Source organism: Phaethon lepturus, unplaced genomic scaffold (genome assembly GCF_000687285.1).
Source record: "Phaethon lepturus isolate BGI_N335 unplaced genomic scaffold, ASM68728v1 scaffold44740, whole genome shotgun sequence".
Taxonomy (NCBI): domain Eukaryota; kingdom Metazoa; phylum Chordata; class Aves; order Phaethontiformes; family Phaethontidae; genus Phaethon; species Phaethon lepturus.
The window spans coordinates 77,335-99,442 of record NW_010514953.1 but is presented as its reverse complement, the minus strand read 5'-3'; the positions used below and the strand labels follow the sequence as shown (position 1 = coordinate 99,442).

Sequence of the window (22,108 nt, the reverse complement as noted above, 5' to 3'; positions counted from 1 at the left end):
TCCTGCTGAGCACAGGACCGTGTTGGGATAGCTTTCACCTCCTGGTTTGAGTCTTCAGAGATTGTACGGATGCTGAAATATCCTCATTCATGCCACAGCCACCAGGCTTGGTCTCATTTAATGTGTGCAAAAGACTGTTAATACTTGCGTTGCCAAGCTCAAATATTGGGCGAGGGTGCCTGGGGGTCGCTTGAATTGAAGCCGCTCTTTCCGTTTGTCTCCTCCTCTGGCTTTGTTTTACAGCTCAGGCCAAAAAGTACCAGGGGACCACCCGTCACCCCAGAGATCTGTGGGCCTGTCTGGGGGGTGCTGGTGCCAGCAGAGCCGATGGCGTGTTAAGGACGATCAGGCGTTGGCAAGGACGGGGCTTCGCTGCTGAGCGTTGTCTTGGGCCTGGCTGTTGTAGCAATGGTGCCAGCCCACACTGTTCTGGGCTTTCTTCTCGGCTTCCTCCCACCTTGATGCTTTTCTGTCCCGTCTTGAGGATGGGCAGAAACCCTAGCTCTGCGGGGAGACTCACAGTGTGCTGAGAACGGGTTTTATTGTCAGATCTCTTGCTTACTGGGTAACATTGGCCAAGCGACCTCAGGTGCTCAGCGCTCTGCCTTCAAAACACAGGAATAATCTGCTTTTTTAAATAGTTGGAGATCTACTGTTGGAAAGCCTGTGTAAAAGATAGATTTTTATTAACTATTACCGAGTGCCTCAAATCACCTATGTTCTTATCTTTAAGCAGTGATGTTAGTACTAGAAACTGAGGCATAAAAAGAGATTAGTGGGAAACATATGAATTTAAATAGTTCCTTATCTGGACACTCTTATTCTGGCAGAGGAGTGCATTGTTTATGTCACGTTGGAAGAGATTTAAATCAAATCTAGAAAATGCTTTTAGTCTGGAGGAAGCATTCCTCTAGATGATATTATGCTGCTGTAGCAATATTGATTTAATTGTACAGTTCGAAGTAGTAAAACCTTCCCATGTTGGCAAGACCTTAGCTTGACAGAAGGCACCTCAGCAGCCCCAGGGCCAGGCTGCTCAGTGGCATCACTCTGTGCCCAGCTCTGCCCTCTGAGAAAGGAAGGATGCAGCTGGGGGAGTGCTGAAGGCTGTGACTGCAATCTGCAGCAGTGTAAGTACAGTATCAGTCTATGCACACTCATATTTTCCTTGGCAAGTTGTATGACTGTAAACAGCAAAATATTCCAAGGCTTATTTTTTGGGGTTTGGTGTTTTTTTTTTTTGCCTTTTTTTTACCTTGCCTGAGCAATGAGTTTTCCCTTCACATCTCTGTTCTGATCTTATTGATTCAGCGTGTAGCAGGGTTATTTTTCCCCTTTTTTTCATTACAGAAAATTGTAGGCCCCCCGCCTTCTTGTTATATTTGACGTCTTTGTCTCTAGATGGCAGAAGGCTGTTTCCAGTGGTTGCTTACCACAGCTTCTTGGCATGTGCACAGGCTTGAGGGATGTAGTGCCCAGCTGGAAAAAGGCAGACAACTTTCCCATTCACACTGATGCCCATAAAATAGAAATATTGAATCCAAGCAAGCAAGCGATAGCTTGTGGCTGTTCAGGAGCGTGTACTGAATGCCGTAGGGGACTGGTGCAGAAGAGGTGAAATGCTGGCTCTGAAGTCAGTGGCAAAATTTGGATTGTCTTAAGCAGGTCTCCCATCTCTCACCTTAGATTTCACCAGGTATCTTTTTACCTGGTTGTGTTGACCAGGAGTTGTAAACCCTCAAAAGTGAAGGGAGGTCTTGGATGACACCTTTGACTGCAGCTTCCCAGTATAGTTTTCCTGTTCTGTCCGCTGTGATCATTTCAATTTTCAGTGTTGCTCATGGGTTTCCAGATAGCATGTTACTGTTGGCTGCCACATTTTTCTTCCCTCAGGTTTGCTTTTCCAAGGTAACCAGCATTTGGTTACAAGGGAGCAGGCAGGAAGAGAGAGCATCCTTCTGGCTCAGCAAGGACTATCCTCTCCCTGTCTGCTCCATCCCTGCTCTTAGCTAGCCCAGAACATGGTCGCGTTGTCCTTTGTATCTCACAGTCTGGTGGAGCCAGAGAACGGCGTAAGGCAGCTTTACTGTGATGCCTGGTTTGCCTCAGAAGTAACGCGCCCACTAGCAGTTGCAGCTTGTTGGTGTGTCTCTGGAGCACATCTGGTGTAGCCTCATCAAAGCAATGCTACTTACCCTCCAAGACTGCTCCACCATGAACAGAAGAGGGAGCAGGGGTGATTGGAGCTTTGCTTTGCAAGTTCTTACTCTGAACTGAAGCACAAAGGTAGATGCTCTGGCTAGGAAGCCTTTTCTATGCAAATATATTCCTTAGTTTTCTATCCTGATGCCCACAGTCAGAATAGTGTGGAGAATAAAGAGGGATTTTAGCCCTGGCTGAATTAACTGAGTCTAGGACTCAGAGCCTGGGGTGAGGCTCTGCGTCTGCGCTGTCCGTGGGGAGCTCCTCTAGCAGACAACAATTTCCCTTTTGGCTCAGGGTCGAAGGAGGTTGATGCTGTGTCATATTTTATCTCACTCCATCTAAAGAGGCATGCAAGAAGAAGTAGAGAGTCACAGCACCCTCTTACCTTGGTGTCACAACCTCCCCAAGCACCTTCCACTGCAGCTGAAGTTCAGAGTAGCCTTGAAGCTGCTGATGTTTGAGCTGGTCCCTGATAGCTCTTGGCAGCCTGCTCCCTGCCAGTCCTTTGCTGAATGAAGTTCAAGCTCAGGGGAAAATCGAGTCCAATCCATCTTAAACTCAACTGCTTCCTCCTTGAAAATGTTGGCGTAGTGACTAAGGGGGTTTACTAACCACAACAGGTTGTGTTCCCTTCTGTTGAGCTCTTTCTGAGGGAGACAGAGCATGGCAGGACAGGGAAGAGCAAGCTGCTTTATGATTTTTTTGTAACAGGGAATTGGGGGGGCCTGGGGGAGCACAGGGTCTGTCTAAGTGTGCGAGAGAACGTGTCACACCACCATGTGCTGGCTCTGGCTCAGTACCTCCACTCCCTTTTCTATAATTGTTTGAAGTCTTCCAAATTTGTATCGGATATAATGAGATGATGAAGAAGTCTTTTGTGGTGACTTTTTCATGTAGTAAACATGGTCTTTCACAGCTCTGGGGTGTGGACCGTAATGAGCTTGGAACCGTTTGTTCCTCTGGCAAGCTGAAAGGTCGTGAATGCATTGGAGTGAATTCACTAGGCATCTTTGATCAGCTCCATTAAGCATCTGCATGGGCTCCAACAGGCATTATGCTATTCAGCTATCCTATGAGAAGGGGGTACTGCTAAAATGATTGTGTTAGCAGACAGGATGAAATAATTCAGATTGACAATCCATTTTTGAGGATAGTTATTGCAGTGAGATTTATGAATTCTTCTAGAACATAAGGGATTTGGGATTGACTTTTAAGGAAGTATCCTATTAGTAGGATATTTCTTCCTAAAGGAGCATAGAAAGCACTGTATCTTTAAATACAGAATATGATCTTCCAAGTGTGGAATTATAATTTCATGTGTAAACTACACAACATAGTCTTCAGGTCTGCATATTCCTTGTTGGACATACTGGAGTACTTGGGTGAACCAAAAGGAGGACAGAAGCACTGATTTCCACCCCTTCTCTCTGCTATGCACGCTCACGTTGTCTTTCTACAAGGCGCTGCAAAAGCCTTGCCTGCCGTATGAAGTGTGCCCAGGGCTGACAAGTGGTGCTAAGAAAAGGCGCAGCTGATTGAGGGCTGGACATAGCCTGCAAGGCAAGGTGTGAATAAGTCAGGTCCAGCAGGCTCAGCATTGCGTACTTTTCATAGCATGGCCAAGGAAAAAGCCTCCTGTCTCCTCGCTGATTCTTCCTCTCAAGGCTCCCATTAGTTAATGTGCAGCTCAAGGCTGAGCCTTGTAAACGGTACTTCTGGTTACCCTTCATTGGCCCCAGGAGGGAGCAGTGAATCAGAGCTTTTGGCCTTGCAGCTGAGCGGATGTGCTGGTGGAGCAAGAATGGTTTGGATGAGGACGAGCAGGCTGGTTGGCCTACGCTTCCTTGTGACCCGCTGTCTACCGAAGTGCTGCACTGAGTGCTTTTTAAGCTAGCTGTCTTTACACCAGGGTGCTTCAATAACTAATACTCGTGTTTGTCTCCTCTCCTCAGGGTTTTCCTGGTGATTTTGGGGAACGAGGACCTCCAGGCATCGATGGGAACCCAGTAAGTTGATAGCTTTGTCCCGTCTTTCTTTCTGTTGCAGTAGACAGCACACTGTATTGCATCAAGCTAGCTAGAGCTGAAAGAAGCTTTTAAATTTGGTGGCAGCTGCTAGCATTTTGGTTTTGTCCCTCCTGAAAAACAAAGGTAATGTCCCTGCCTGGCTCACCTCAACATCCTGTAACTGCCAGGTCATCATGTTGACATTTGTCTCCATCTATTGCCTTTCTCACACCTTGGTTTTGATAGATGCTTTCTCATCCTGAGGATATGACTAGAAGAAAAATCAAGAGAGGAAAGGCAAGGATGTTGCTCCTGATGAGCAGGCAGTGGTTGGAGCATGTTGTCCATACCACAGGGTTTGATGTAAAGCCTGTGACAACCGCAGGAATCATGTTGTTGGATAGTGTGGTCTGGATGGAGCTTCATATAAACATAGCAGGGAGACATGGGCCCACAGACAGAGGGATGTATCATCGTAAGGCACTACAGATGGCTACCTGAGTGCACCTGAACCCTCAGAGGAGCAGACCATGTACTCAGTTGTGTAGAGGTCTGAGGTACGTAGAGAAAGAGGCAGGTTCCTCTCCTTTTCACCACATTTCATTTTGTGATGCAGGTTAGCAAGCACTTGGTTTCCGTCTTACTAGCCTGTAGAAGTAAGCTTTTAAAGTACTTCAGGCTCAGTACCTTTTCTCACCTGAAGTGAATGTTAATACCGGTGCAAGAAGTGCCAGATTCCCCGCTCCGGTGTCTGGGAGCAGAGAGACAGACACCAGAGCCCAGGCTGCTGCTGCTCTGCCCCACACCTCAGCTGGCCACAGGACTGCAGTGGGAGAAGTCTCCAGGCTCCTGAGTTCTTGGCCTCTCTCTGGTCTTCATCTGACCCCTGCTGGCTTTCTAAGAATGGGATGTGTCTCCTGGGAATTGCATCAGGATGGTCACAGAGACCATTAAGCAGCTGGATGCTGATAAGGTTTATTTTGCTCTGCTCTTGTAGCACTTAATACCAAACAGTTGGGTATGTGCGCTGTGTTTTCCACTAGTCACAAAACACGCCCTTGTGGATTGCAAAAGTTCTCAGATGTATTAATTATTCTAAATTATTTTCTCAATTACTTTGTTGGTTCTCCCTCAATTAGCATGTGAGCAGTACTGATTCATCTTTGAAATTCTTTTTGTCTTGGTTATTCACACATAATCACAGTGCTGCTCTTGGTGTTTAATGGAATGATTTGTGTGAAGTAACCCACGCCTCATGTGTCTTCAAGTTCCCATTCGTCATACACGCAGCATAACAGTTATTTTCACAAGTGACTCTAATCACCAAGCCAGGCTCAGCTACACTCCTGCCTTTGTGGGAATTCAGCACAAGAGTCACAAATGCAGTGAACTGACAGAATTAGATTCCCAAGGAATATTTCTGCAGGACTTTTCCCATCCTTCTGTCAGCTTAAGCCATGGGTCAGAGTGGAATCAGTAGTCCCAAAGTAAAAGGCTTTCTAGATTATATTGCTATTTCCAGCCAGCCCACCAGGAAGAGCAGGAATCCTGGAGGTCAGAAAGACTGTTTTTTTCCAAATAACTTGTTTTGTTTTCTTTTAAATTTGCAAGTTGTCTAAGCCCTATTCAGAAGATGTGCTCAATGTTAGCTGAATGCCAGTTCCCAGAGCATCAGAGAGAAGCAAATGTCCCTTCCGTTAATTCATCCAGAATGATTGCTCTTCTTTCATCTTATCAACGGCTTTTAAATATTAATGTGCCTTGGAGATCGTAGAATGAAAACAGACTGTTTCGGCTGACTTAAAGGGAGGTTCACAGGGTCACAAGCGGAGTCACAGACGCAGAAAAATGCCAGAAAGTCTGTTTGTGGAACACACAAATATGCCGAGTTTGCTAGGTGGAGTATGCAGCTAAATTGTAGGCAGGCGGGCAGGCTGCCACGGGTCCTGAACTGCCCCGTCCTCTGTTTGATCCACTGAGCACTTACGCTGCTGCCGCCTCTGCCGTCGCATGGGGATGGCTGAAGCCGACAGTCTCTGATCTTCTTTCCGTCCCCTCCAGACAGAGCAAAGACTCTTCCAACCACAGGGATGTTCTTCCCTCCTACCAACTTGCTGAGAACTGTCGAGCCATCACATTCCAGATCCCTGTTCCCGGAGCGCTTTAGCCACTCCAATTAGTCTCTTAATCACAGGAATTAGACATGGGAAAGGACTGTTGATTCATCCCCTTGTCTCTTGTCCCAGTGCCCAGTTCACGCACTGAAAAAAGGAGAATAGAGCCCGATTTCCCTCGCAGGTCAGGGACCAGCCTGTCATTACTGATAGCCAGGAAAAAGCACCTGTAAATCCTCCATTTCCCAGGCCAGGGAATGGCTCAAATTAACAACTACTCCTGTCCACCTCCCCCACGGGAATCCATCCCCTCCTCTTCCGAGAGGAAATCCTCTTGCGTTAGACGTGACACCACGTGTTTCCACATTTACCCTTTCTCTTGAGGAATACCCACGTGACGTACCTCAGAGATTTAGGCAGTCCCTCCTGCAACTGGTGGGACCGAGAGCCAACCGTCCACCCAGTCTCATCCCAGCCACCCTCGGAGCCTGCAGAGCTTACTGGGAAACCCAGGCCACGTGCAGCTCCTGTGCTAAGCATTCCTGGGGATATTCCCTCTTCTTGCTGAGGCTAGTAATGCCAGGCCTCAACTAAAAGCTTGAAGCCAGCCTTATTACAGCAGCTCTGAGGATGCAGAAATCCCACCCGTGAGGAACAATTGCTCCACAGATGTCCCAAGTATGCAGGAAAGGAACTGGCCATAAAAAGGCAATTTTAGGCTGGTTGAGATTATGAAATGGTTTTTGTGTGTGCTTGCCCAATAGTCCTTTACTCCACTTCCCATAAAATAAACACACATAACCCTTTACCCAAGGAGGCTGAGCACGTTTAGTCACGTTGCGTCCCCTTCTCTTTCATTCTTTCACTAGGCAAATCTTTCCATAAAAGGGGAGCTTTATTGCACTGAAGGGGACTCCACCAGATGTGCACCATAAACTGAGCTGGTCTGTCAAAGGGAGTAGCCAGCGTGATCCAGAGCAAGGGTAGGGTTGTCTGAGCCAGCGGGAGGTTTAGTATTCCAATGCACTTGTTTTGAGAGGCCCTGTTGGAGGTGGAGGTGTGTGAGAGCGGGTCCTTGCCCTGACAAGCAACCCGCTGCCAATGCGGCAAGGGAGCAGGTGATCCACCGAAGGAGACGTGGGGACAGGTTGAGCATCGCGTAGGGATTGCTGAAGTACTTGGGGACGTAGATCAGTGATTTGTGTGGGTCTGACACAGCTTCTCTGCTGCACTTCACCTGGAAATGCTGTCAGGCACCTGCCGATGCTCCTGGCACCTGCACGTCTTTGGAAAGCTGGCAGGGAGGGAGGTTGTGGTGAAGCTGAGAATTCAAACCAGCCCCACAGACCCAGACAGCGGTCGGTCCCTCAAAACAGTGAGCCCTGAGCAGCTCTTGAAAAGCCTCTAAGAGGAGCTGGCGCTTTCCAAAACGCCTTGCTTGGCAGCGGTCTGTAAGAGATGGCAAATGGGCACAGAGCCCAAGATGAAATCTCTGCAGTCCATCTCCTGCTCTCTGCGGTGTGGTTAAAAGTGACTCGTCCTCCAGGCAGGCATTGGGTTCCCTGCAGATAGCTCCCTGCTCCAGGGGCAGAGGTGCTGAGCCACCTCCCTGCAGATACGCCCAAAGGTTAGGGGTTTTTTTCTGAAAATTAAATTTTTTCTGATGGTCTGGGCAGGAGCGCAGAGGGATGAGGCCGATTGCAGAGGACACCGCTGGTTCCCCACCTTAAACCAGCTCTTGAGTACAGGAGGAGCAGCCTCAGAGCACCCCGTGTGCCAAACACAATCCCAGGGCCCAGCAGTCAGCACCAGCAGCTGACACCGCCTCTCCCCAAATTATCCAGTTTACTTTTCATCCAAGTCCTCCTTTTCTAATGACTTTTATTGCTCCTTAACCACTCCCCAAAACCTCAGCTTCCCCAACGCTAAGCAGCAGCTTTCCTCGCCTTCCCACCTTAGTTTCGCTGCCCCTGTGCCCCCTCCCTCCCCTCGTCTTCTCTCCCTGCCCATGCCTTCATCTGCCTGGGGCAGGCTCCTGCCCGCTGCCCTGCCTGCACAGTGAAACGCTGCTTTTATCCAGCCTGCTGCTGGGAGGGGAGGTCAGCCCTGCGAGTAACTGCTGCCCAACAAGCAGCCCTGTGTCTGGGGAGGCTGCGCTCGCGAGCGCGCTCGCTAAGATGGAAGCCCTCCATCGCTTTGGCTGGGGAAGGGGCTGGGGCGGGGGGATGGAAGGAGGAGGGACAGTCTTTTCCCTTCCCTCAAGCTCCTGAAACACTGAGCTGCCTTTCAGCCTCTGTTTGTCTACAAAGTGTCCGTAACCACGTCGGTTTGTCTTTCCTTTTTAGGGAGAATTGGGAGCCCCAGGTCCTCCTGGAGTCCTTGGACTCATTGTAAGTACAAAACCGAATGGAGATCTGGCTTCTCAGGGCTTTAACCCTTTCAGCCTGCATAGCTATGCACGGATTTTCCTCTTCCTGTGGCAGGGCAGTGAACAGGACGACTGCTTGCATGGGGGAGGCGTGATGTCTGGGGAGAGAGGAGGTTGCCTGATAGACTGGGAGGTGGAGGAGGCAAAACCCTTTCTAAGCAAAAGGGGACAGATTAAAGGTTTGCTGTTAGTGCCCTTATTCCTAGATAACTCGCCCTTTTGATAATGTTTACCAGGGTATTTCTTCAAAGAGGCAATACTCATTCCACACCAGGATCTGTCATCTTTTAAAAAGTAAGCAGTAGCCTAAGGACGCACAGTTCTTGCTCACTAGAGAGACCGTGGGCAGGAACTGTCTGTCCTCTGGGTTCACAGGAATTCTACGTGCACTCGCACCATCCCTTCACTAATCCAGGTAATTATGTACACAGCCAAATTCCACCCTTCATTACACTCTTCCTCAGCAGGAGATTAATGACTGTAAGGATGGGTGGCAACTCATCCTCTGGCAGCTGTGCTGGGGGTTAGTGAATGCCCAGCTGAACATATTATGGCTTATTTTTAGGTCTCAGGACTTGTTTCAAGTTATTTCCTTCCATGCACAAAAAGTGATGGGCTCTGTTAGTACTACAGCATTCTTCCAAAATGATTCTTCCTTGGCTGCGATAATCCATGAAAACTTGACTTCCAATAAGTGGTTAAAAACCTTCCCCTTTTGCCTTTCCATAGCTTAAATTATAGGAGTGTGTATGTCCGGTGAGATCAAGGCCTTGATTACCCTAGACATTGCACAAGCATAGAGCGCCAAACCCAGAAATCTTAGACTCCACGGAGAAAAAGCAGAGAACATGGTGGAACAAGTGTACCCGTCTTGCAGATGGGGGATTGGGACAGGGGTGGATTAAGGCTTCAGAAGGTTTTTCGTGGAGCCAGGAATTAGGTCTGTGTTTCCCCTTGTTAGCAGAGATGAAAGTAGTGACTTCAGCCACAGCAGCAGAAAGGATGGGCTCCTAGCAAAGAGCTCTGAGAGGAAGATTGCTGTTTAAAAGAATACGATTGAAGGGATTGTCCAAATTGGATCATATTTCTCCCAGCTTTTGGAAAGATTCATCTTAACCTGGCTGCTATTATCTCACACTTACTAGTTTGTTAGAAGGTGAGAGGTCATGCAATCATAGAATCATTAAAGTTGGAAAAGACCTCTAAGATCATCAAGTCCAACCGCCAACCCAACACCATCATGCCCACTAAACAATGTCCCGAAGTGCCATGACTACACATTTTTACACGTCTACACATCAGACACGGTAAATGAGACCTCCTTCCAGAGGCCACAGAGTCAAGAGGCTACCTGTCCTCCCCTCCTGGCTAGCCCAGCCAGTGCCATGCTGTTTTGTGCTTGGGATAGATCACAGGGGCCAGGAAGGACAGGTTTTGCCTGAGGCTGATCTGAAACGAGCATGCAGCGTCTGGTTTCCGATCGTGATGTTTTTGTCCCATGTCAGTTGTAGCTACCCAAATGACACTAAATTCTATGTGAGGTACAACTAAACTGTTTTTGCTGGAAAAGGGCAAAACCAGCAGTTCTCCTTTTGCTGCTAAACCTGGTCTGACTTTACTTTAAATATTTCTTCTTCTTTCCCGTCTAGATGAAGAATCATCATTCCTGTTGTGAGCTTCTTCCTAGCTTTATTTTTAAGGCAGGAAGTCAGTCCTTTGCCATGCTGTTTTTTCAGGAGTCACGTGCTGCGGTGGTAGCAATCGGCTGCTGTCTTTCCCAGATAGCCTGTTGGTACTGCTCTGGGCAGATAAAAATTTCAGACGGACTCAGATCTTGTGTCCCAGGGTAATTAGCAACTCCTAAATTCAGGATGCTGAAGCATCTCTAGCGGGATTGATCTGAGGGTGACCTCCTCCATCCTTCTGGGGAGAAGGGGACATGTCCATCCTGCCTTCTCCTCTCTGCACGACCGCACTCGTCTCCTTGCCCGGGGGTCTGCAGCACAGGACTCACGCTGCAGGGCACGGAGAAGGTGGGTGGGTGCTTGCTCCAGGCTGGGGCTGGGTGCCCCCGTTTAGCCACTGCCTTTCTTCCCAGCTACAGCCACCCCCGGGGCACCGGCCGGCTTCCCGGCTGCCTCCACACACCCTGCAGGTGTTTGGGCTGGCTGTGTAAGAGAGGCTGAAGAGCAGAATTAGGTCTAACTAAAGCCTCTCGCTCTCCTAATTAACTGTGTAGACGAAGCTTTAAGTAAACGCAGTTTCTACAAGAAGCCTTTATGCTGGGAGGTATGAAAAGGGCATCTGTTCAGGCGGCTGCAGCCCAGCGCTCCCGGCGCGGCTGCGGGCCCGAGGCTGCCGACCAGAGACGCGCTCCTTCAGCAGAGCCTTCCCTGTTTGTTTGCACACTGCAGGCAGGGCTGGTGCACCGCATCATTCGCTCCCTTCAGGGGCAGAAAGCAGTCGAAGCCTGTTTAAACGTCGGCCACTGAAGGCTTTCTTTTATACATGCCCAGACAGGTACAGCCGCCAGCTCCAGCGTCCTCCTGCGCTGCAGTTTCTCGTACCAGTCCCAGTGCGCGAAGCCGTGCTGACTTCCCGCTGCAGCAGAATGGCCACGCTGATGAGACACCTCTGTCCTTACCTCCCGTTTCTCCTCTTCCCTCCGCATATCGGTTTTAGGTTTTCAAAGCTCAGTAGCGACCCAAATTTCTTGACTATTGCCTTTTTTGCTGTTTGGGTCTGTGTCCTTTTTAACACAGCTTCAGCCTCTCTCCAGAGAACTCAGGAATACTGTGGGGGATTCTTTCTGAGAACGAGTAACTTCACCAAGAATAAATATGCTCCAGGATTGTCTTAAACCAGCTCAATATTTTAATTTTTCAAATAGCGGGAGAGGGAAATTAATCCATTCAAAAGTTAGGAGGAGTATACAAAAAAAATTTCTCAGATTCTACCACAGTTGCAAGCTTCACAGGGGTTTCTTAATTAGTTTTCCATTATTTTGCCATTAACTTAGTAGCCTGAATTCCTTATCTAGTTTTTAGGTGGATCCAGGATCCCAGTTCCTGGTTTTGGAGTCTGGCCACAGTCGCCGACACCCGTATCTCCTGTGGCGCAGGAGCAGGATGCTCGTGTGCTGTCCAGGCATCCAGCACGCTCTGCCCCATCGCCGTGGCCACGGACCGGCCAGCAGGACGATGGGGCCGGGTGAGCCGATCGTGGCAGACGGCTCATGGCTCCGGTGGTTAGCATCAAGCTGTTTTGGGGTCTCTTCTTTGTGGCAAGAGCAGGATGCGAGCAGGAGCTGCTGTTCCCCACACGCCTGCGAGGCAAACACCCTGTGCTTCTTTTACATGCAGTCTGTCTACACATCCGAAGTCTCTTGACTCGTGCCGGGATGCTGCTTCTGCTGAAGTCAGTGGTGCAATGCCCATAAATTGAGGGATTCTGAGGGGCCAGATAGGAGAGGCCTTTCACACCACATACAGCTGTTGTCTTGGTTTTGCACCTAATAACTTTGGTAATTTTCTTTCTTTTACTAGGGTGACATGGGCTCTGTTGGACCGATAGGCCATCCAGGACCAAAAGGCTTAAAGGTGAGAGAATACCTGAGCTGTGTGAGCTCTTGTTCCTCTATGGCAGGGCTGAAGAATTATTCTATTCCTCCCTTGGGCGACGGTGACCGTCCTAAGAGAAAGGATGGCAGCAGTAACGCTTGTCGCTTGACCGAGGCACAGGACTGTCGACCACAACAACCCGCTGGCGGTCTGCAGTAGGTGTAAGTCGCTGGAGAATCCCAGGGGCGTTTGCCCTGCGCACCTTCAGCCCACGAAGGTTGTCTAGAGAATGTGTGATGGAACAGGTTTTGGGAACAGCCTGGCATTTGACCTGGGGACTGTGGCAGGCCAGTGCTGTGGGTGTGAGCCAGCAGCCCCACCAGGAACATCAGTGTCACAGACCTGAGCGAGTATTCACAATGGCTCAGTCTCATTCTGAACTTTCTTTTGTTTCAGGGGCTGATGGGAAACCCTGGAGAACATGGACTGAAAGGTGATAAGGTGATCTGAATACTCCCTTATTGCACTGTGTTTTAATTTTGCATGTGAAATCCCCTTTCTATCATCTCTTTCTTATTCAGCACCATGGTACTGGTTCCACTCTGGCTGTCTCTTTGCCCCCATCCTCTCACCCTCTCTCCTTTCTTGACACTCCTGTTTTGATTTTTCTTTCTTTTATGATATCTGCCCCACCACCTTTTCCATAGAGCTCTAGTGTAGATCAGTTACGCTCAGATCCTCTTTAGAGCTTCTGTTTCCCACCAATGATGATGGTAATTGTAAGATTATCTGGTGTTCCACTGGGCTTTTACATTTTTATATTGGTTACGTGATGGGGTGTGGAGAAGGATGAAGTCCTAACAACACTGACAGTGGGTTTACATTAATGCATCTGGATGAAACACATCCAGCAGCACAGCTCACTGGATCAGGCAAACCAGCTGGATACCCGGGAAAAGCTGTTCTGTGTTCAGTACCTCTGCTCCTGTTTGGAGAGGCTCACCTCGGTTCAGCTTCCTGCCGAGAGGAAATTGCCTTATGCCAAACTGAGATAAATCACTTTAGGAAAAGAAAAAAGGCGAGGGGCATTGACTGCAATGATTTACTGCTGTTGGCACAAAAACATGCAGCTTGAGCTAGATCAGCGTGAAGCTGCATGTGTAAATGTTTCACTGCCATGAGAACCATCCTCCTCCAGATACTCGACTGTAGGATTTATTTAGTCTGAAAGAGTGGGAGGTGCAATCATTTATTGTTGGCCCTGATTGCTCGGGAGGGCGATGGAAAATGACCATTAAGTGTATTCTCCTCCTCCTGTCTGACGTTTTGTTCTCTTGTTAGATGTTTGCTGTCAGAGAATGATTTAGCAGCCCAACACTGCACATGGGGGAAGTAGTGTCAAGCCAACTGATTCCACTCTCCTTATACTATAGCAGCTCTTTGCCAGGGCTCCTGTGTCTGCCGTTTCCATTTCTCCCCTGTACTGCCTCTTCACTTCTGTAGAGAGGAAGGACAGGGCAAGAAAAGGATTTTTCTTTAGGACAAGCTTAAGACATTCTAGCTGATTTCTTGACTCAACAGCAATTCCTAGAGACCACAGACTCTTCTGTCTGCTCCTTGGGATAAATGGTTGAATATCTTAGGAATCGCCAATATTTAAATTGTTGTTTAGCAAAATTAACCTTCCTGGACATCACAGTATTCCATCACGTTACACAGACTGCTCTGTTTATCCCCGGTATTTCTCCAGCCGCTGCTATCACAGTAACAAAATGGCTTGCAGCTCTCCCTAGAGTTATCCTTACAATACTCCCAAGTGCAGGATTATCCATCTTCCCCCAATAATCCCATGCTCAGTCTTGCAGCCTCTCTCCCAGGGTGCAGGAAACCTTTTCTCTCTCTCCGTAGCTACCTCTCCCACCGCATTTTCCTTGGACAGGACAGACTTCCCTCCTGGCTTTCATTACAGCTCTTTCCTAATCCAAGACTGACAAACCATCCTTCCTGCTGGAGCCTCCTCTGTCCCTAAGGAGTTGACTTTAGTTCAAATATCCTGGGTGCTATCAAACACTCAGGTCAGACCAACGATGATTTCAGAGTCAGAGAGAGCTTCCAAGCAGCTTGTCCATACCCTTTCCAGCAGTCCAACAGCCAAATAGGCTGGGAAATAGAAGGTAAAGGAAAATCAGACCTACTTAGGCACTGATGGCCACAAGTCTCACCTGCTCCGGTGGAGGCACGCAGCGCTGCTGGTGCGGTTTTTAGCCGAAGCATCTGAGTTTTCTGCACCTGTTTGCATGAGCATAGATGAAGTTCATCAGCTCTTCTTACATTTGGGGGAGGATTTGGCCTGAAATAGCTTTGTGGTTTTTTCAGTTATTTGGTTTTCTGATTTGTTGGTCTTGCTGTTCAGCTAGTTGGCCCAGTTTATAATACATCCCTTCTCCAACTAATCAAAAGGCTGTTGCATTCATTCACTCCCATGTTTCTTTAGGGAATGGCATCTTTAAGCCTTTTTATTTTCTCTCACTCTGGTTTGGGCATCATGAGCAAAAACACTCATCCCTTCTTACAGCTTGTTTACATTTGTATTTTAATTGTTTATGCTCTGATACCACTGAAAAATATAAGTTATATCTGTCCTTGCTGCTTTTGCTCAGTTTGTAGCAAGGGAAAAATTCTGCCTTCAAAGAGCTCATGATCTAAATGCACATCTGGTAGAAGGAAGGGACATTTATGCCCTTCGTGTTATGTGAGGGCTTCTGAGTCACAGAAGTGACCAAGGAGGAAGTTGCTAGAGGTGAGAAGTACACCCCGGCCTCTTGGACCCTCTCCTTGCTGGAATCCCCTTTGCTCTTGCCACCTGCCTCATTTCAATGAAAGTGTTTTCCATCTCAGCCTTTACTGAGAAGCTGCATCATAAATCTTTCATTGCGCCCCTTGTTTTTGTCACATGCTTTTTAATTGAAGCCGATCTTAAAAATATCTGACTTAAAGAAATCCTACAGATAAGAAAGTAGAGACAGGATCTCTGTGTTCACTTAGTGCCCTTGGGTCACAGGAAGGACCCTGCCTAGAGCAGAGGGATTGACTTGTGTTGGAGGCTCTCTTCTGTAATCTCTCACCAGTCGTGTCACTGTTAGTTTCTGCTGCGATTGCTATTTTTAGGCTGTGACATCTTATTTAAAGGCTTTCTCTGGTCACTCACTATTCTTTTTCTGTCCATTAGATTTTGATTTGATTTTAACCCTCCATCGTCTTCTTCAGACAAAACTGTCTTACTGCTGTGACCAGAAACATAAGCAACCTCCCTGAATCTTGTATTCTCTATGTCTGTCGGTCTGAAAGTTTGCCTCTTGCCATTCTTGAAACATTTCCAGACCGCAGTTGTACGCAGTCTGCCTCTGCAGAGATCCTTATTCATAGCTTGGTCACCTCCCAAGTAACAGAGTTCTCCTCTCTGCTGGATGTTGAGGATGCAATTACTAGGGTGAACTTAGCTAACTAGTTGGAAACAACAGTCCAGCCACCGTGCAGCAACCTTTTCTCTGCACATTGGTGTGGGTCAAGCACACCCATCCCGCTGTACTTCTTTATGAGCATATGAGGTCCCTGAGTTCCCTCTGAAGAGCAAATTATTTCAGAATTCCAAGCTGGTGCAGCTTTCCTGCAGTGTGTTCACCAGGAATGCTGCAGGAGAAGGAAGGGTTGGCACCATAGCATGCAGAGCAGATGCCCAGCCCATACAGCATAAAGCCGTGTTAGAGTCCAGGAATTCCACTTACACCCCAGCTTGTAAACAGGGTTCAGAAATCAGCTGAAGATGAATCATTTTCCATAGGGGTTGAGCTGCCGTCTGCCAGCTGTCCAAGCATCTTTCCTGAGACTGTTAGTGGGCTAGTCCATCTCTGAAAGACCTGAGCCATGCACTAAGTGTGTTGAATGTGCAAGATGAATCCAGGCAGTAGCAAGCACAGACGATGCCCGGGCTCAGCCAGCAGTAGCTGTCAGCCTTACTAAACATGCCCATTCCAGCAGCAGCTCAACACCTTACGACACAGAGTCCCAGCCTACCGAAGGCTAAATCTTGTGTGAAGATGTCAGGTGGATTCTCTGGAAAGCAGTTTCTGATAAACCCATGTAGAAACAGAGGCTTTTCCCAAAGGGGTGTGAGATGCTATTGCAGGAGAAGTGCAGAAGTCTCCCATTACATGGCCAGAGGCAGGGGGGATAAATGTACTGGGTCTCCCCTCTTCTCCTCCAATGTGGTTTTCAGAAAGCTGATAAATACAGAGTTAAACTTAATATTTAAAAAAAAGAAAAAAAAAAAGAAAAGCCCTAGACATCTGGCAGCACCTGAAATGCTGGATCAGCAGGGGCAGAGAGTGGCAAGCCTCACTGCTCCATGCTGACAGTAGTCCGTAACCTTTTGTAATTAGTAATTCAGGGCAGATGAGAGCAGCCCTGGGGGCCTCACACCTTCCATCTACGGCCACTCACAAACTGGCCCAGCTTTGACGAGGAATAGCAATTTCGAGAGTGTCCCATGTTCTCTCTGGCAAGGGATGGTCTTTTTCCTCCTGTTGTAGTTCTACAGAACTTGGCTTCTTCTGCACGTCCACATGGAGCTGCCTGTGCTGTGCCCGGGGACCCCACGGGGCCGCGGGAGCAGCCATCAGTGCCAGTGTCACAGGGTCCCCGGAGCACAACTTGTACTGCTCGTGCCTGGTCTGCCCCGTCAGCTCCAGGCTGCAGTCCACAGTGCCCTTCTGAGGATGTGTTGATGAAGATTTAATTAGATGCCTGCAATCTCCTAAGAAACCCATCTGCCTCGGTCACGGTCCAAGCGCATGGCCTTGAACAGGTTTGTCTTTTTGTAGCTGAGGAAAACTGCCTTCACTCAACAGCATCAGATCAGATACTGCTAAAACCTAAGCACGATGCCAAGGTGGCTGGATGGCGCGTGTGGGCAGCCGGCGTGTAACTGAGGCTGCCACCTCAGTCCGCTGCGAGAAGGTCCTCACTGCAATGCTGCATCTTTCAGAAACGCTGCTACCGTTCCCCTTTGCCATGACAGGAGCAGGAACCTGCTTTCAACACCGGGAGGGTTTTCCCCTTCCACGAGGGGATACTTTTCACTGGTTTTTGGACTTTGTTGTCTTGTTCAGTGTTCTGCAAGGTGCAGCTCATGAATCCCAGATGTATGCATCGCATGGTGGACACCAGGCACAAACTTGAACAAGGGGCAACATCCCACTCCTCCTGCAGAAATCCCATCTTTGTATCTAGCAGCCGGACAGACAAGCCCAGAGCACATCAATGCTAGCCAACCCCTTCTGCACCCCCCATAAAAACTCGGTACCACCGAAGTTAATGATGTTTTTTACAGCTTCAGTTTTCCCACAACATGGGTCATCCTTCTGTTTTCACGGAGGGAAGGAGAGGGGGCAGGGAGGCAGGCTGCGTCTGCTCTTATAGGGAGAAGTGGAATTACTGTATAGCCCTAAAATAAAGAGTGGTCTTGAGAAGACCATGTGATGTGATGGGTACAGGAGAAAGGTAGAGGAAGTGGAGGAAATCCCAGCCGCTTGTTCATATAAAAGGGTTTTATGAATCAGGATATCTGTAACTTGTGAAGTACACGGCTCAGTAAAATACCGCTGGTAGTTTTGCAGTATTGCTAAGCAGAAAGTCTTGGGAGAAGAGATGTCCAACTGAGAGCAAAATGAGGTTCTTGCACAGAGACCTCCTCTGCGTCCTACAGACAGCAAACCCACCTCACTCTTGCAAATCTGCCGCTTCCCTCGCAGCCCCTTTCTGTGCGGCGTCGCGATAAGAAGGGCCTCCTGGTCTCTGAAACTGCGTTTCTTTTTATAGGTAAAACATGAAACATGGGCAATATCCCATGGGCAGATCCTGTCTGTAATTTCAGATTGTACTTCCCCCCGCTCCTCATGAGCAGGGTCCTTGCAGCCCCTTTTTGTCATCTCATTCTTTTTTTAATAATAAACATTCCTGATCTCTTTCCTCCTTATTTTTTCCCTCACGTTAAGGACATGCACCCTGAGTCACGGTTTCAGATTTACTGTGCTCAAGGCAGCTGAAAGGGGATACCCTAGTCCTCGGTTTTGCTTTAAGATATTAATGACCGTTGCAGACGGATCGTTCACGCCGTGACATTTTGCTGTGCTATTGCAATAGCGTGTGAACGTCTTGCGTGGGGCCCAGCTAAAGATGAGAGATGTGTTTTGTCTTTTCTACTTCCTTCTTACCCTCTCTAATGCCCATTTCTCAGAGGTGTCTGAATACTGTTTTCTCTGTCATGCAGCTCTCTCCCACCTTGCATAGAGGTCAGATAAAGGTTTGTTCCTGCTTTTTGCTATGCTCAGGAAACTCTTTTCTTATAGTAGGCATTTCTTAATGTCCAAGTATTTCTTCCAAAACAGTATTTCAATGACCACTTAGCTGTCCAGGTAGAAATCTGTTTAATTAAAAAAAAAAACCTTTGGGTTTTTTTTTGACCCTCAGCATAGGTGATGAAAACAAGGAGTTTTCAGAGGAACCTCTCACTTTCATGAAAAACTATTTTTCTGCTGTCTTCTGGCAGGAGATGCCTGCTGATTTCAGTGTTTTAAGCCTTGGACTAGATAAAAGAAGTAGAAAATTCAGAGAAGATGAGAGAAATCTGGCAATGGCAGGAAAATGAGCTGGGTCATACAGTAGTTTTTTTGCCATCTCCATTGTATCTAATACTTGGGGTGCATCCAAACTGAAGCTGTGTAAATAGCTGATTGTTTCCATTTGCTTGCCTTGCCAAAAAAAAAAAAAAGGACAGATGGAAAATAGTTTAGATGAAGCAACGTGTTCGTTATTTGACTCAAATTAAAATATTTTAGGTTAAACACCAAATGAGTAAAATTAATTTAACTTTTTAAGAGCAACATTTCAATTTTGCTATATAAAATATTTGTTTTGAAGATGGTTCAGTGAAATGTTCTGGGAACATTTACCAAAACATTTAAGCAAATTTAGCATGAATCCATGAAATGTTTCCATCATTGAATCTGCATAACGCTTAATTATTTTTCTTCTGAAAAAGTTGTCTCCAAAAAGTCTTTCCCAACTCAAGCCTTAACCGTTCACAATTTCATTATCCCCCGCATGTCACTGAAGTACTTAGAATTATTTCAACTCTCTGATAACAAGTGGGTGGTTTTTGCTTGAGTAGAAGTAGACTTCATCTGTCATCTCTTTGTAGACTTTGGCTCTGTTGCAGGAGTCCATATGTCTTCCATGTGGACCATGTTTAAACGTATAGCTCTCTGCTCTTGTATGGCTTGTTCCCTTAGTAGGAAGCCAAGTTTAGAGGCATGTGCTGTGCACGGGACAGAGTTCCTCTAACAGTTATTTCTGTTGGGTCTTGTCAGTGTACCAAGTTTTTATAGTCATTCCTCCTTTGACTTCCCAAGTAGAATTTTCCTTTCTCTGCCCTGTTATTGACTCACCCATTGTTTAAGTAAATCACTAAATAAATGAGGTTGGACAGGACATCAAGAGGACATCTAGGCCAACAACCTGTTCACAGCAGGGCTGGGAGGCAATGCAAGATAGCTGACCACTCCTAAGAAAACCATCAGGGGTACTTATTTTCTACCCAGGGAGTCAGAATCTGTTAGGATGGTCCAAAGAGGGGGAAAGAAAGATAGCTTGGTCAGGAAATATTGTCAGTGATGGCATGCTCAAAGATGGGATCCGCATCCCAGTGAAGACCAGCCTACCCCTCCCAGGGAATCTCAGCCTAGCTGAGATTGGCAGTGAGATGGTACTAAAGCATGACTGGACGTTACTCTTGTTTTCTTATGGAAGAGGATTGATCTTTGATGCCAGCACTAGGATACACTCACAGAAACCCCAAGTATTGTTTTCTTTTCTGTAGAGCCGTACGAGAGAAAAGGTCCATTCATTGAAAACTAAACCAGCTCTTCTGTTGAACTGAATTTTAACACTTCACCACCTTCACGGTTGCTGTTAGCCAGAGGAACGTAGTCCCTCTTCTTGCAGCTTCTATAGAAACACAATGTTGGGCAATACAGACTTCACTCAGGATTGTTGTTACGGTTAATATGATCTACAGTTTGCCAGCAGTTCAGATTTGAATGGAGCTAGTGATGAGACTTCTGCTGTACAATGCACCGTCTAGCATCTACCTGGGCGTTTTGGCCGTTGCTGTTGCCTATTTTAACTCTCTGGTGGTGTGTATCCAGGGTGATCAGGGAGGAGCAGGTGTTCCAGGAGATATCGGCTTCCAAGGAGACAAGGTAATTGTTTTGCTTTTCTCCATCGTTTTTCTTCCCTTACATAGTATGTGTGGCCACCGGCTTTCTCAGCCCATCTTAAGCCATGATGAGCTGGAACTATCTGCAACCTCCTGTCAGGTTCCCCTGCTTGGATAGTTCTCATTTGGGGTACACCGTGCCTTTCTAAAAATCATGTCAATATATAGATTTTGTTGTTACTTATAATAAAAGCAGTTCTATTGGAGGCTTTCTGAAAAAGAGGCCATATCTTCACGCAGAAATTGGAAGTGATGGATGGGGATGGGTGTGAATGTGTGTGGTCCAGCGGCTGCAGACTTGGAGGTTTTGTCTGCTGAGTGTAGCAGCTTAAACCCTGACGCAGTGAAGCACTTAACGCCGCGCATAGCTTCTAAGCAAATGACTTCTCCCCTGTGACTACACTACAGTACTGACTTCAGCTGAGTAATGCCATACTTAGCACTGCACTGGGGCCTATGTGGCTCCGAGCCACAACGAACTGCAGCAGCTCATGTGTTCTTTGGGGCTAAATTCAGCCCCGGCTTTAGCAGAAGCATCTCACTGACATTACCACAAGTGTCCCGCAGGCTGAGTTTAGCCCTTAGAAAGTGCTCCTCTCTCTGCTGCAGAGGAGCGGGAGCCTGCGGAATTGGTATTTTTTGGTGCTTCATTGTGTTTTCTGAAAGAATGTGTCTCTCTCTCTCAGGGCAGCCAGGGTTTGCCCGGGGTCCCTGGGGCACGAGGGAAAGCAGGCCCCCTGGTAAGTGACCAAGCATCCTCTGCTTCCTCATCCCCCTTCCAAAGGTTCAGCGCCCAGCTGGAAAGACAGCTTGGCAGGGCTGTGCTATTCTAAAGAGGAAAGCCAATAGCCAGGAACCAGCTCACTTTTCTCCATGTTTTTCTGATTTCTGCAGGGAAAAGTCGGTGACAAAGGTCCAGTCGGGTTTCCAGGACCACCCGGCCCTGAGGTATGTCCCACCACCTCCTTCTCACATCTTGTCTTTCTTTGGTAACTTCTGCAACACCCTTTCTTCAGCAAACCGATGCGGTAACTCTTCTCTCCCGTCTCGTTTTGCCCCTGCAGCAGTAGTTATTCGACATCTGCAGCTTGCTGCCCCACTGAGAATCAGCTCTCCGATAAACACCCATGTGGCATTTGAGAGACCATTGGAGATGCCTATCTCCTTTCCCCAGTGGAGCTTTTTAGCTCTCGGGCCATGCACGGAGAGGCCTGCAGAGGGTTTTGATTAGGAGGCACATGGATGTGACTGTTGCTAATTCATAGGGAAAGCAAGAGCCAAACTCTGCCTCCCACGTGGGCACCCAGCCTGATGCAGGGAGGGGATGGCTGCCACCGCTACCGTTCACCAGGACACCTGAGCTCTGATACATTTACCAACCCAAAACTGGTGTGTTCTGGGGTCGGAGCCTTTGCTAGCGACAGGCAGATGGATTGCTTTAGGACAGTGGCACAGCAGCG

General features: G+C 47.8%; 1 protein-coding gene across 1 annotated transcript in view; it reads left to right on the top strand.

Annotated features, from left to right (window-relative positions):
* Positions 1-22,108, top strand: part of COL27A1 (collagen, type XXVII, alpha 1) — a gene marked incomplete at its 5' end in the record, with an annotated part of 126,906 nt that overhangs the window by 29,090 nt on the left and 75,708 nt on the right. The window contains 3 exons of the mRNA XM_010294440.1: positions 20,578-20,631; positions 21,335-21,388; positions 21,543-21,596. Coding sequence (XP_010292742.1) covers positions 20,578-20,631; positions 21,335-21,388; positions 21,543-21,596 — 162 coding nt within the window. The remainder of the gene's footprint in view (positions 1-20,577; positions 20,632-21,334; positions 21,389-21,542; positions 21,597-22,108) is intronic.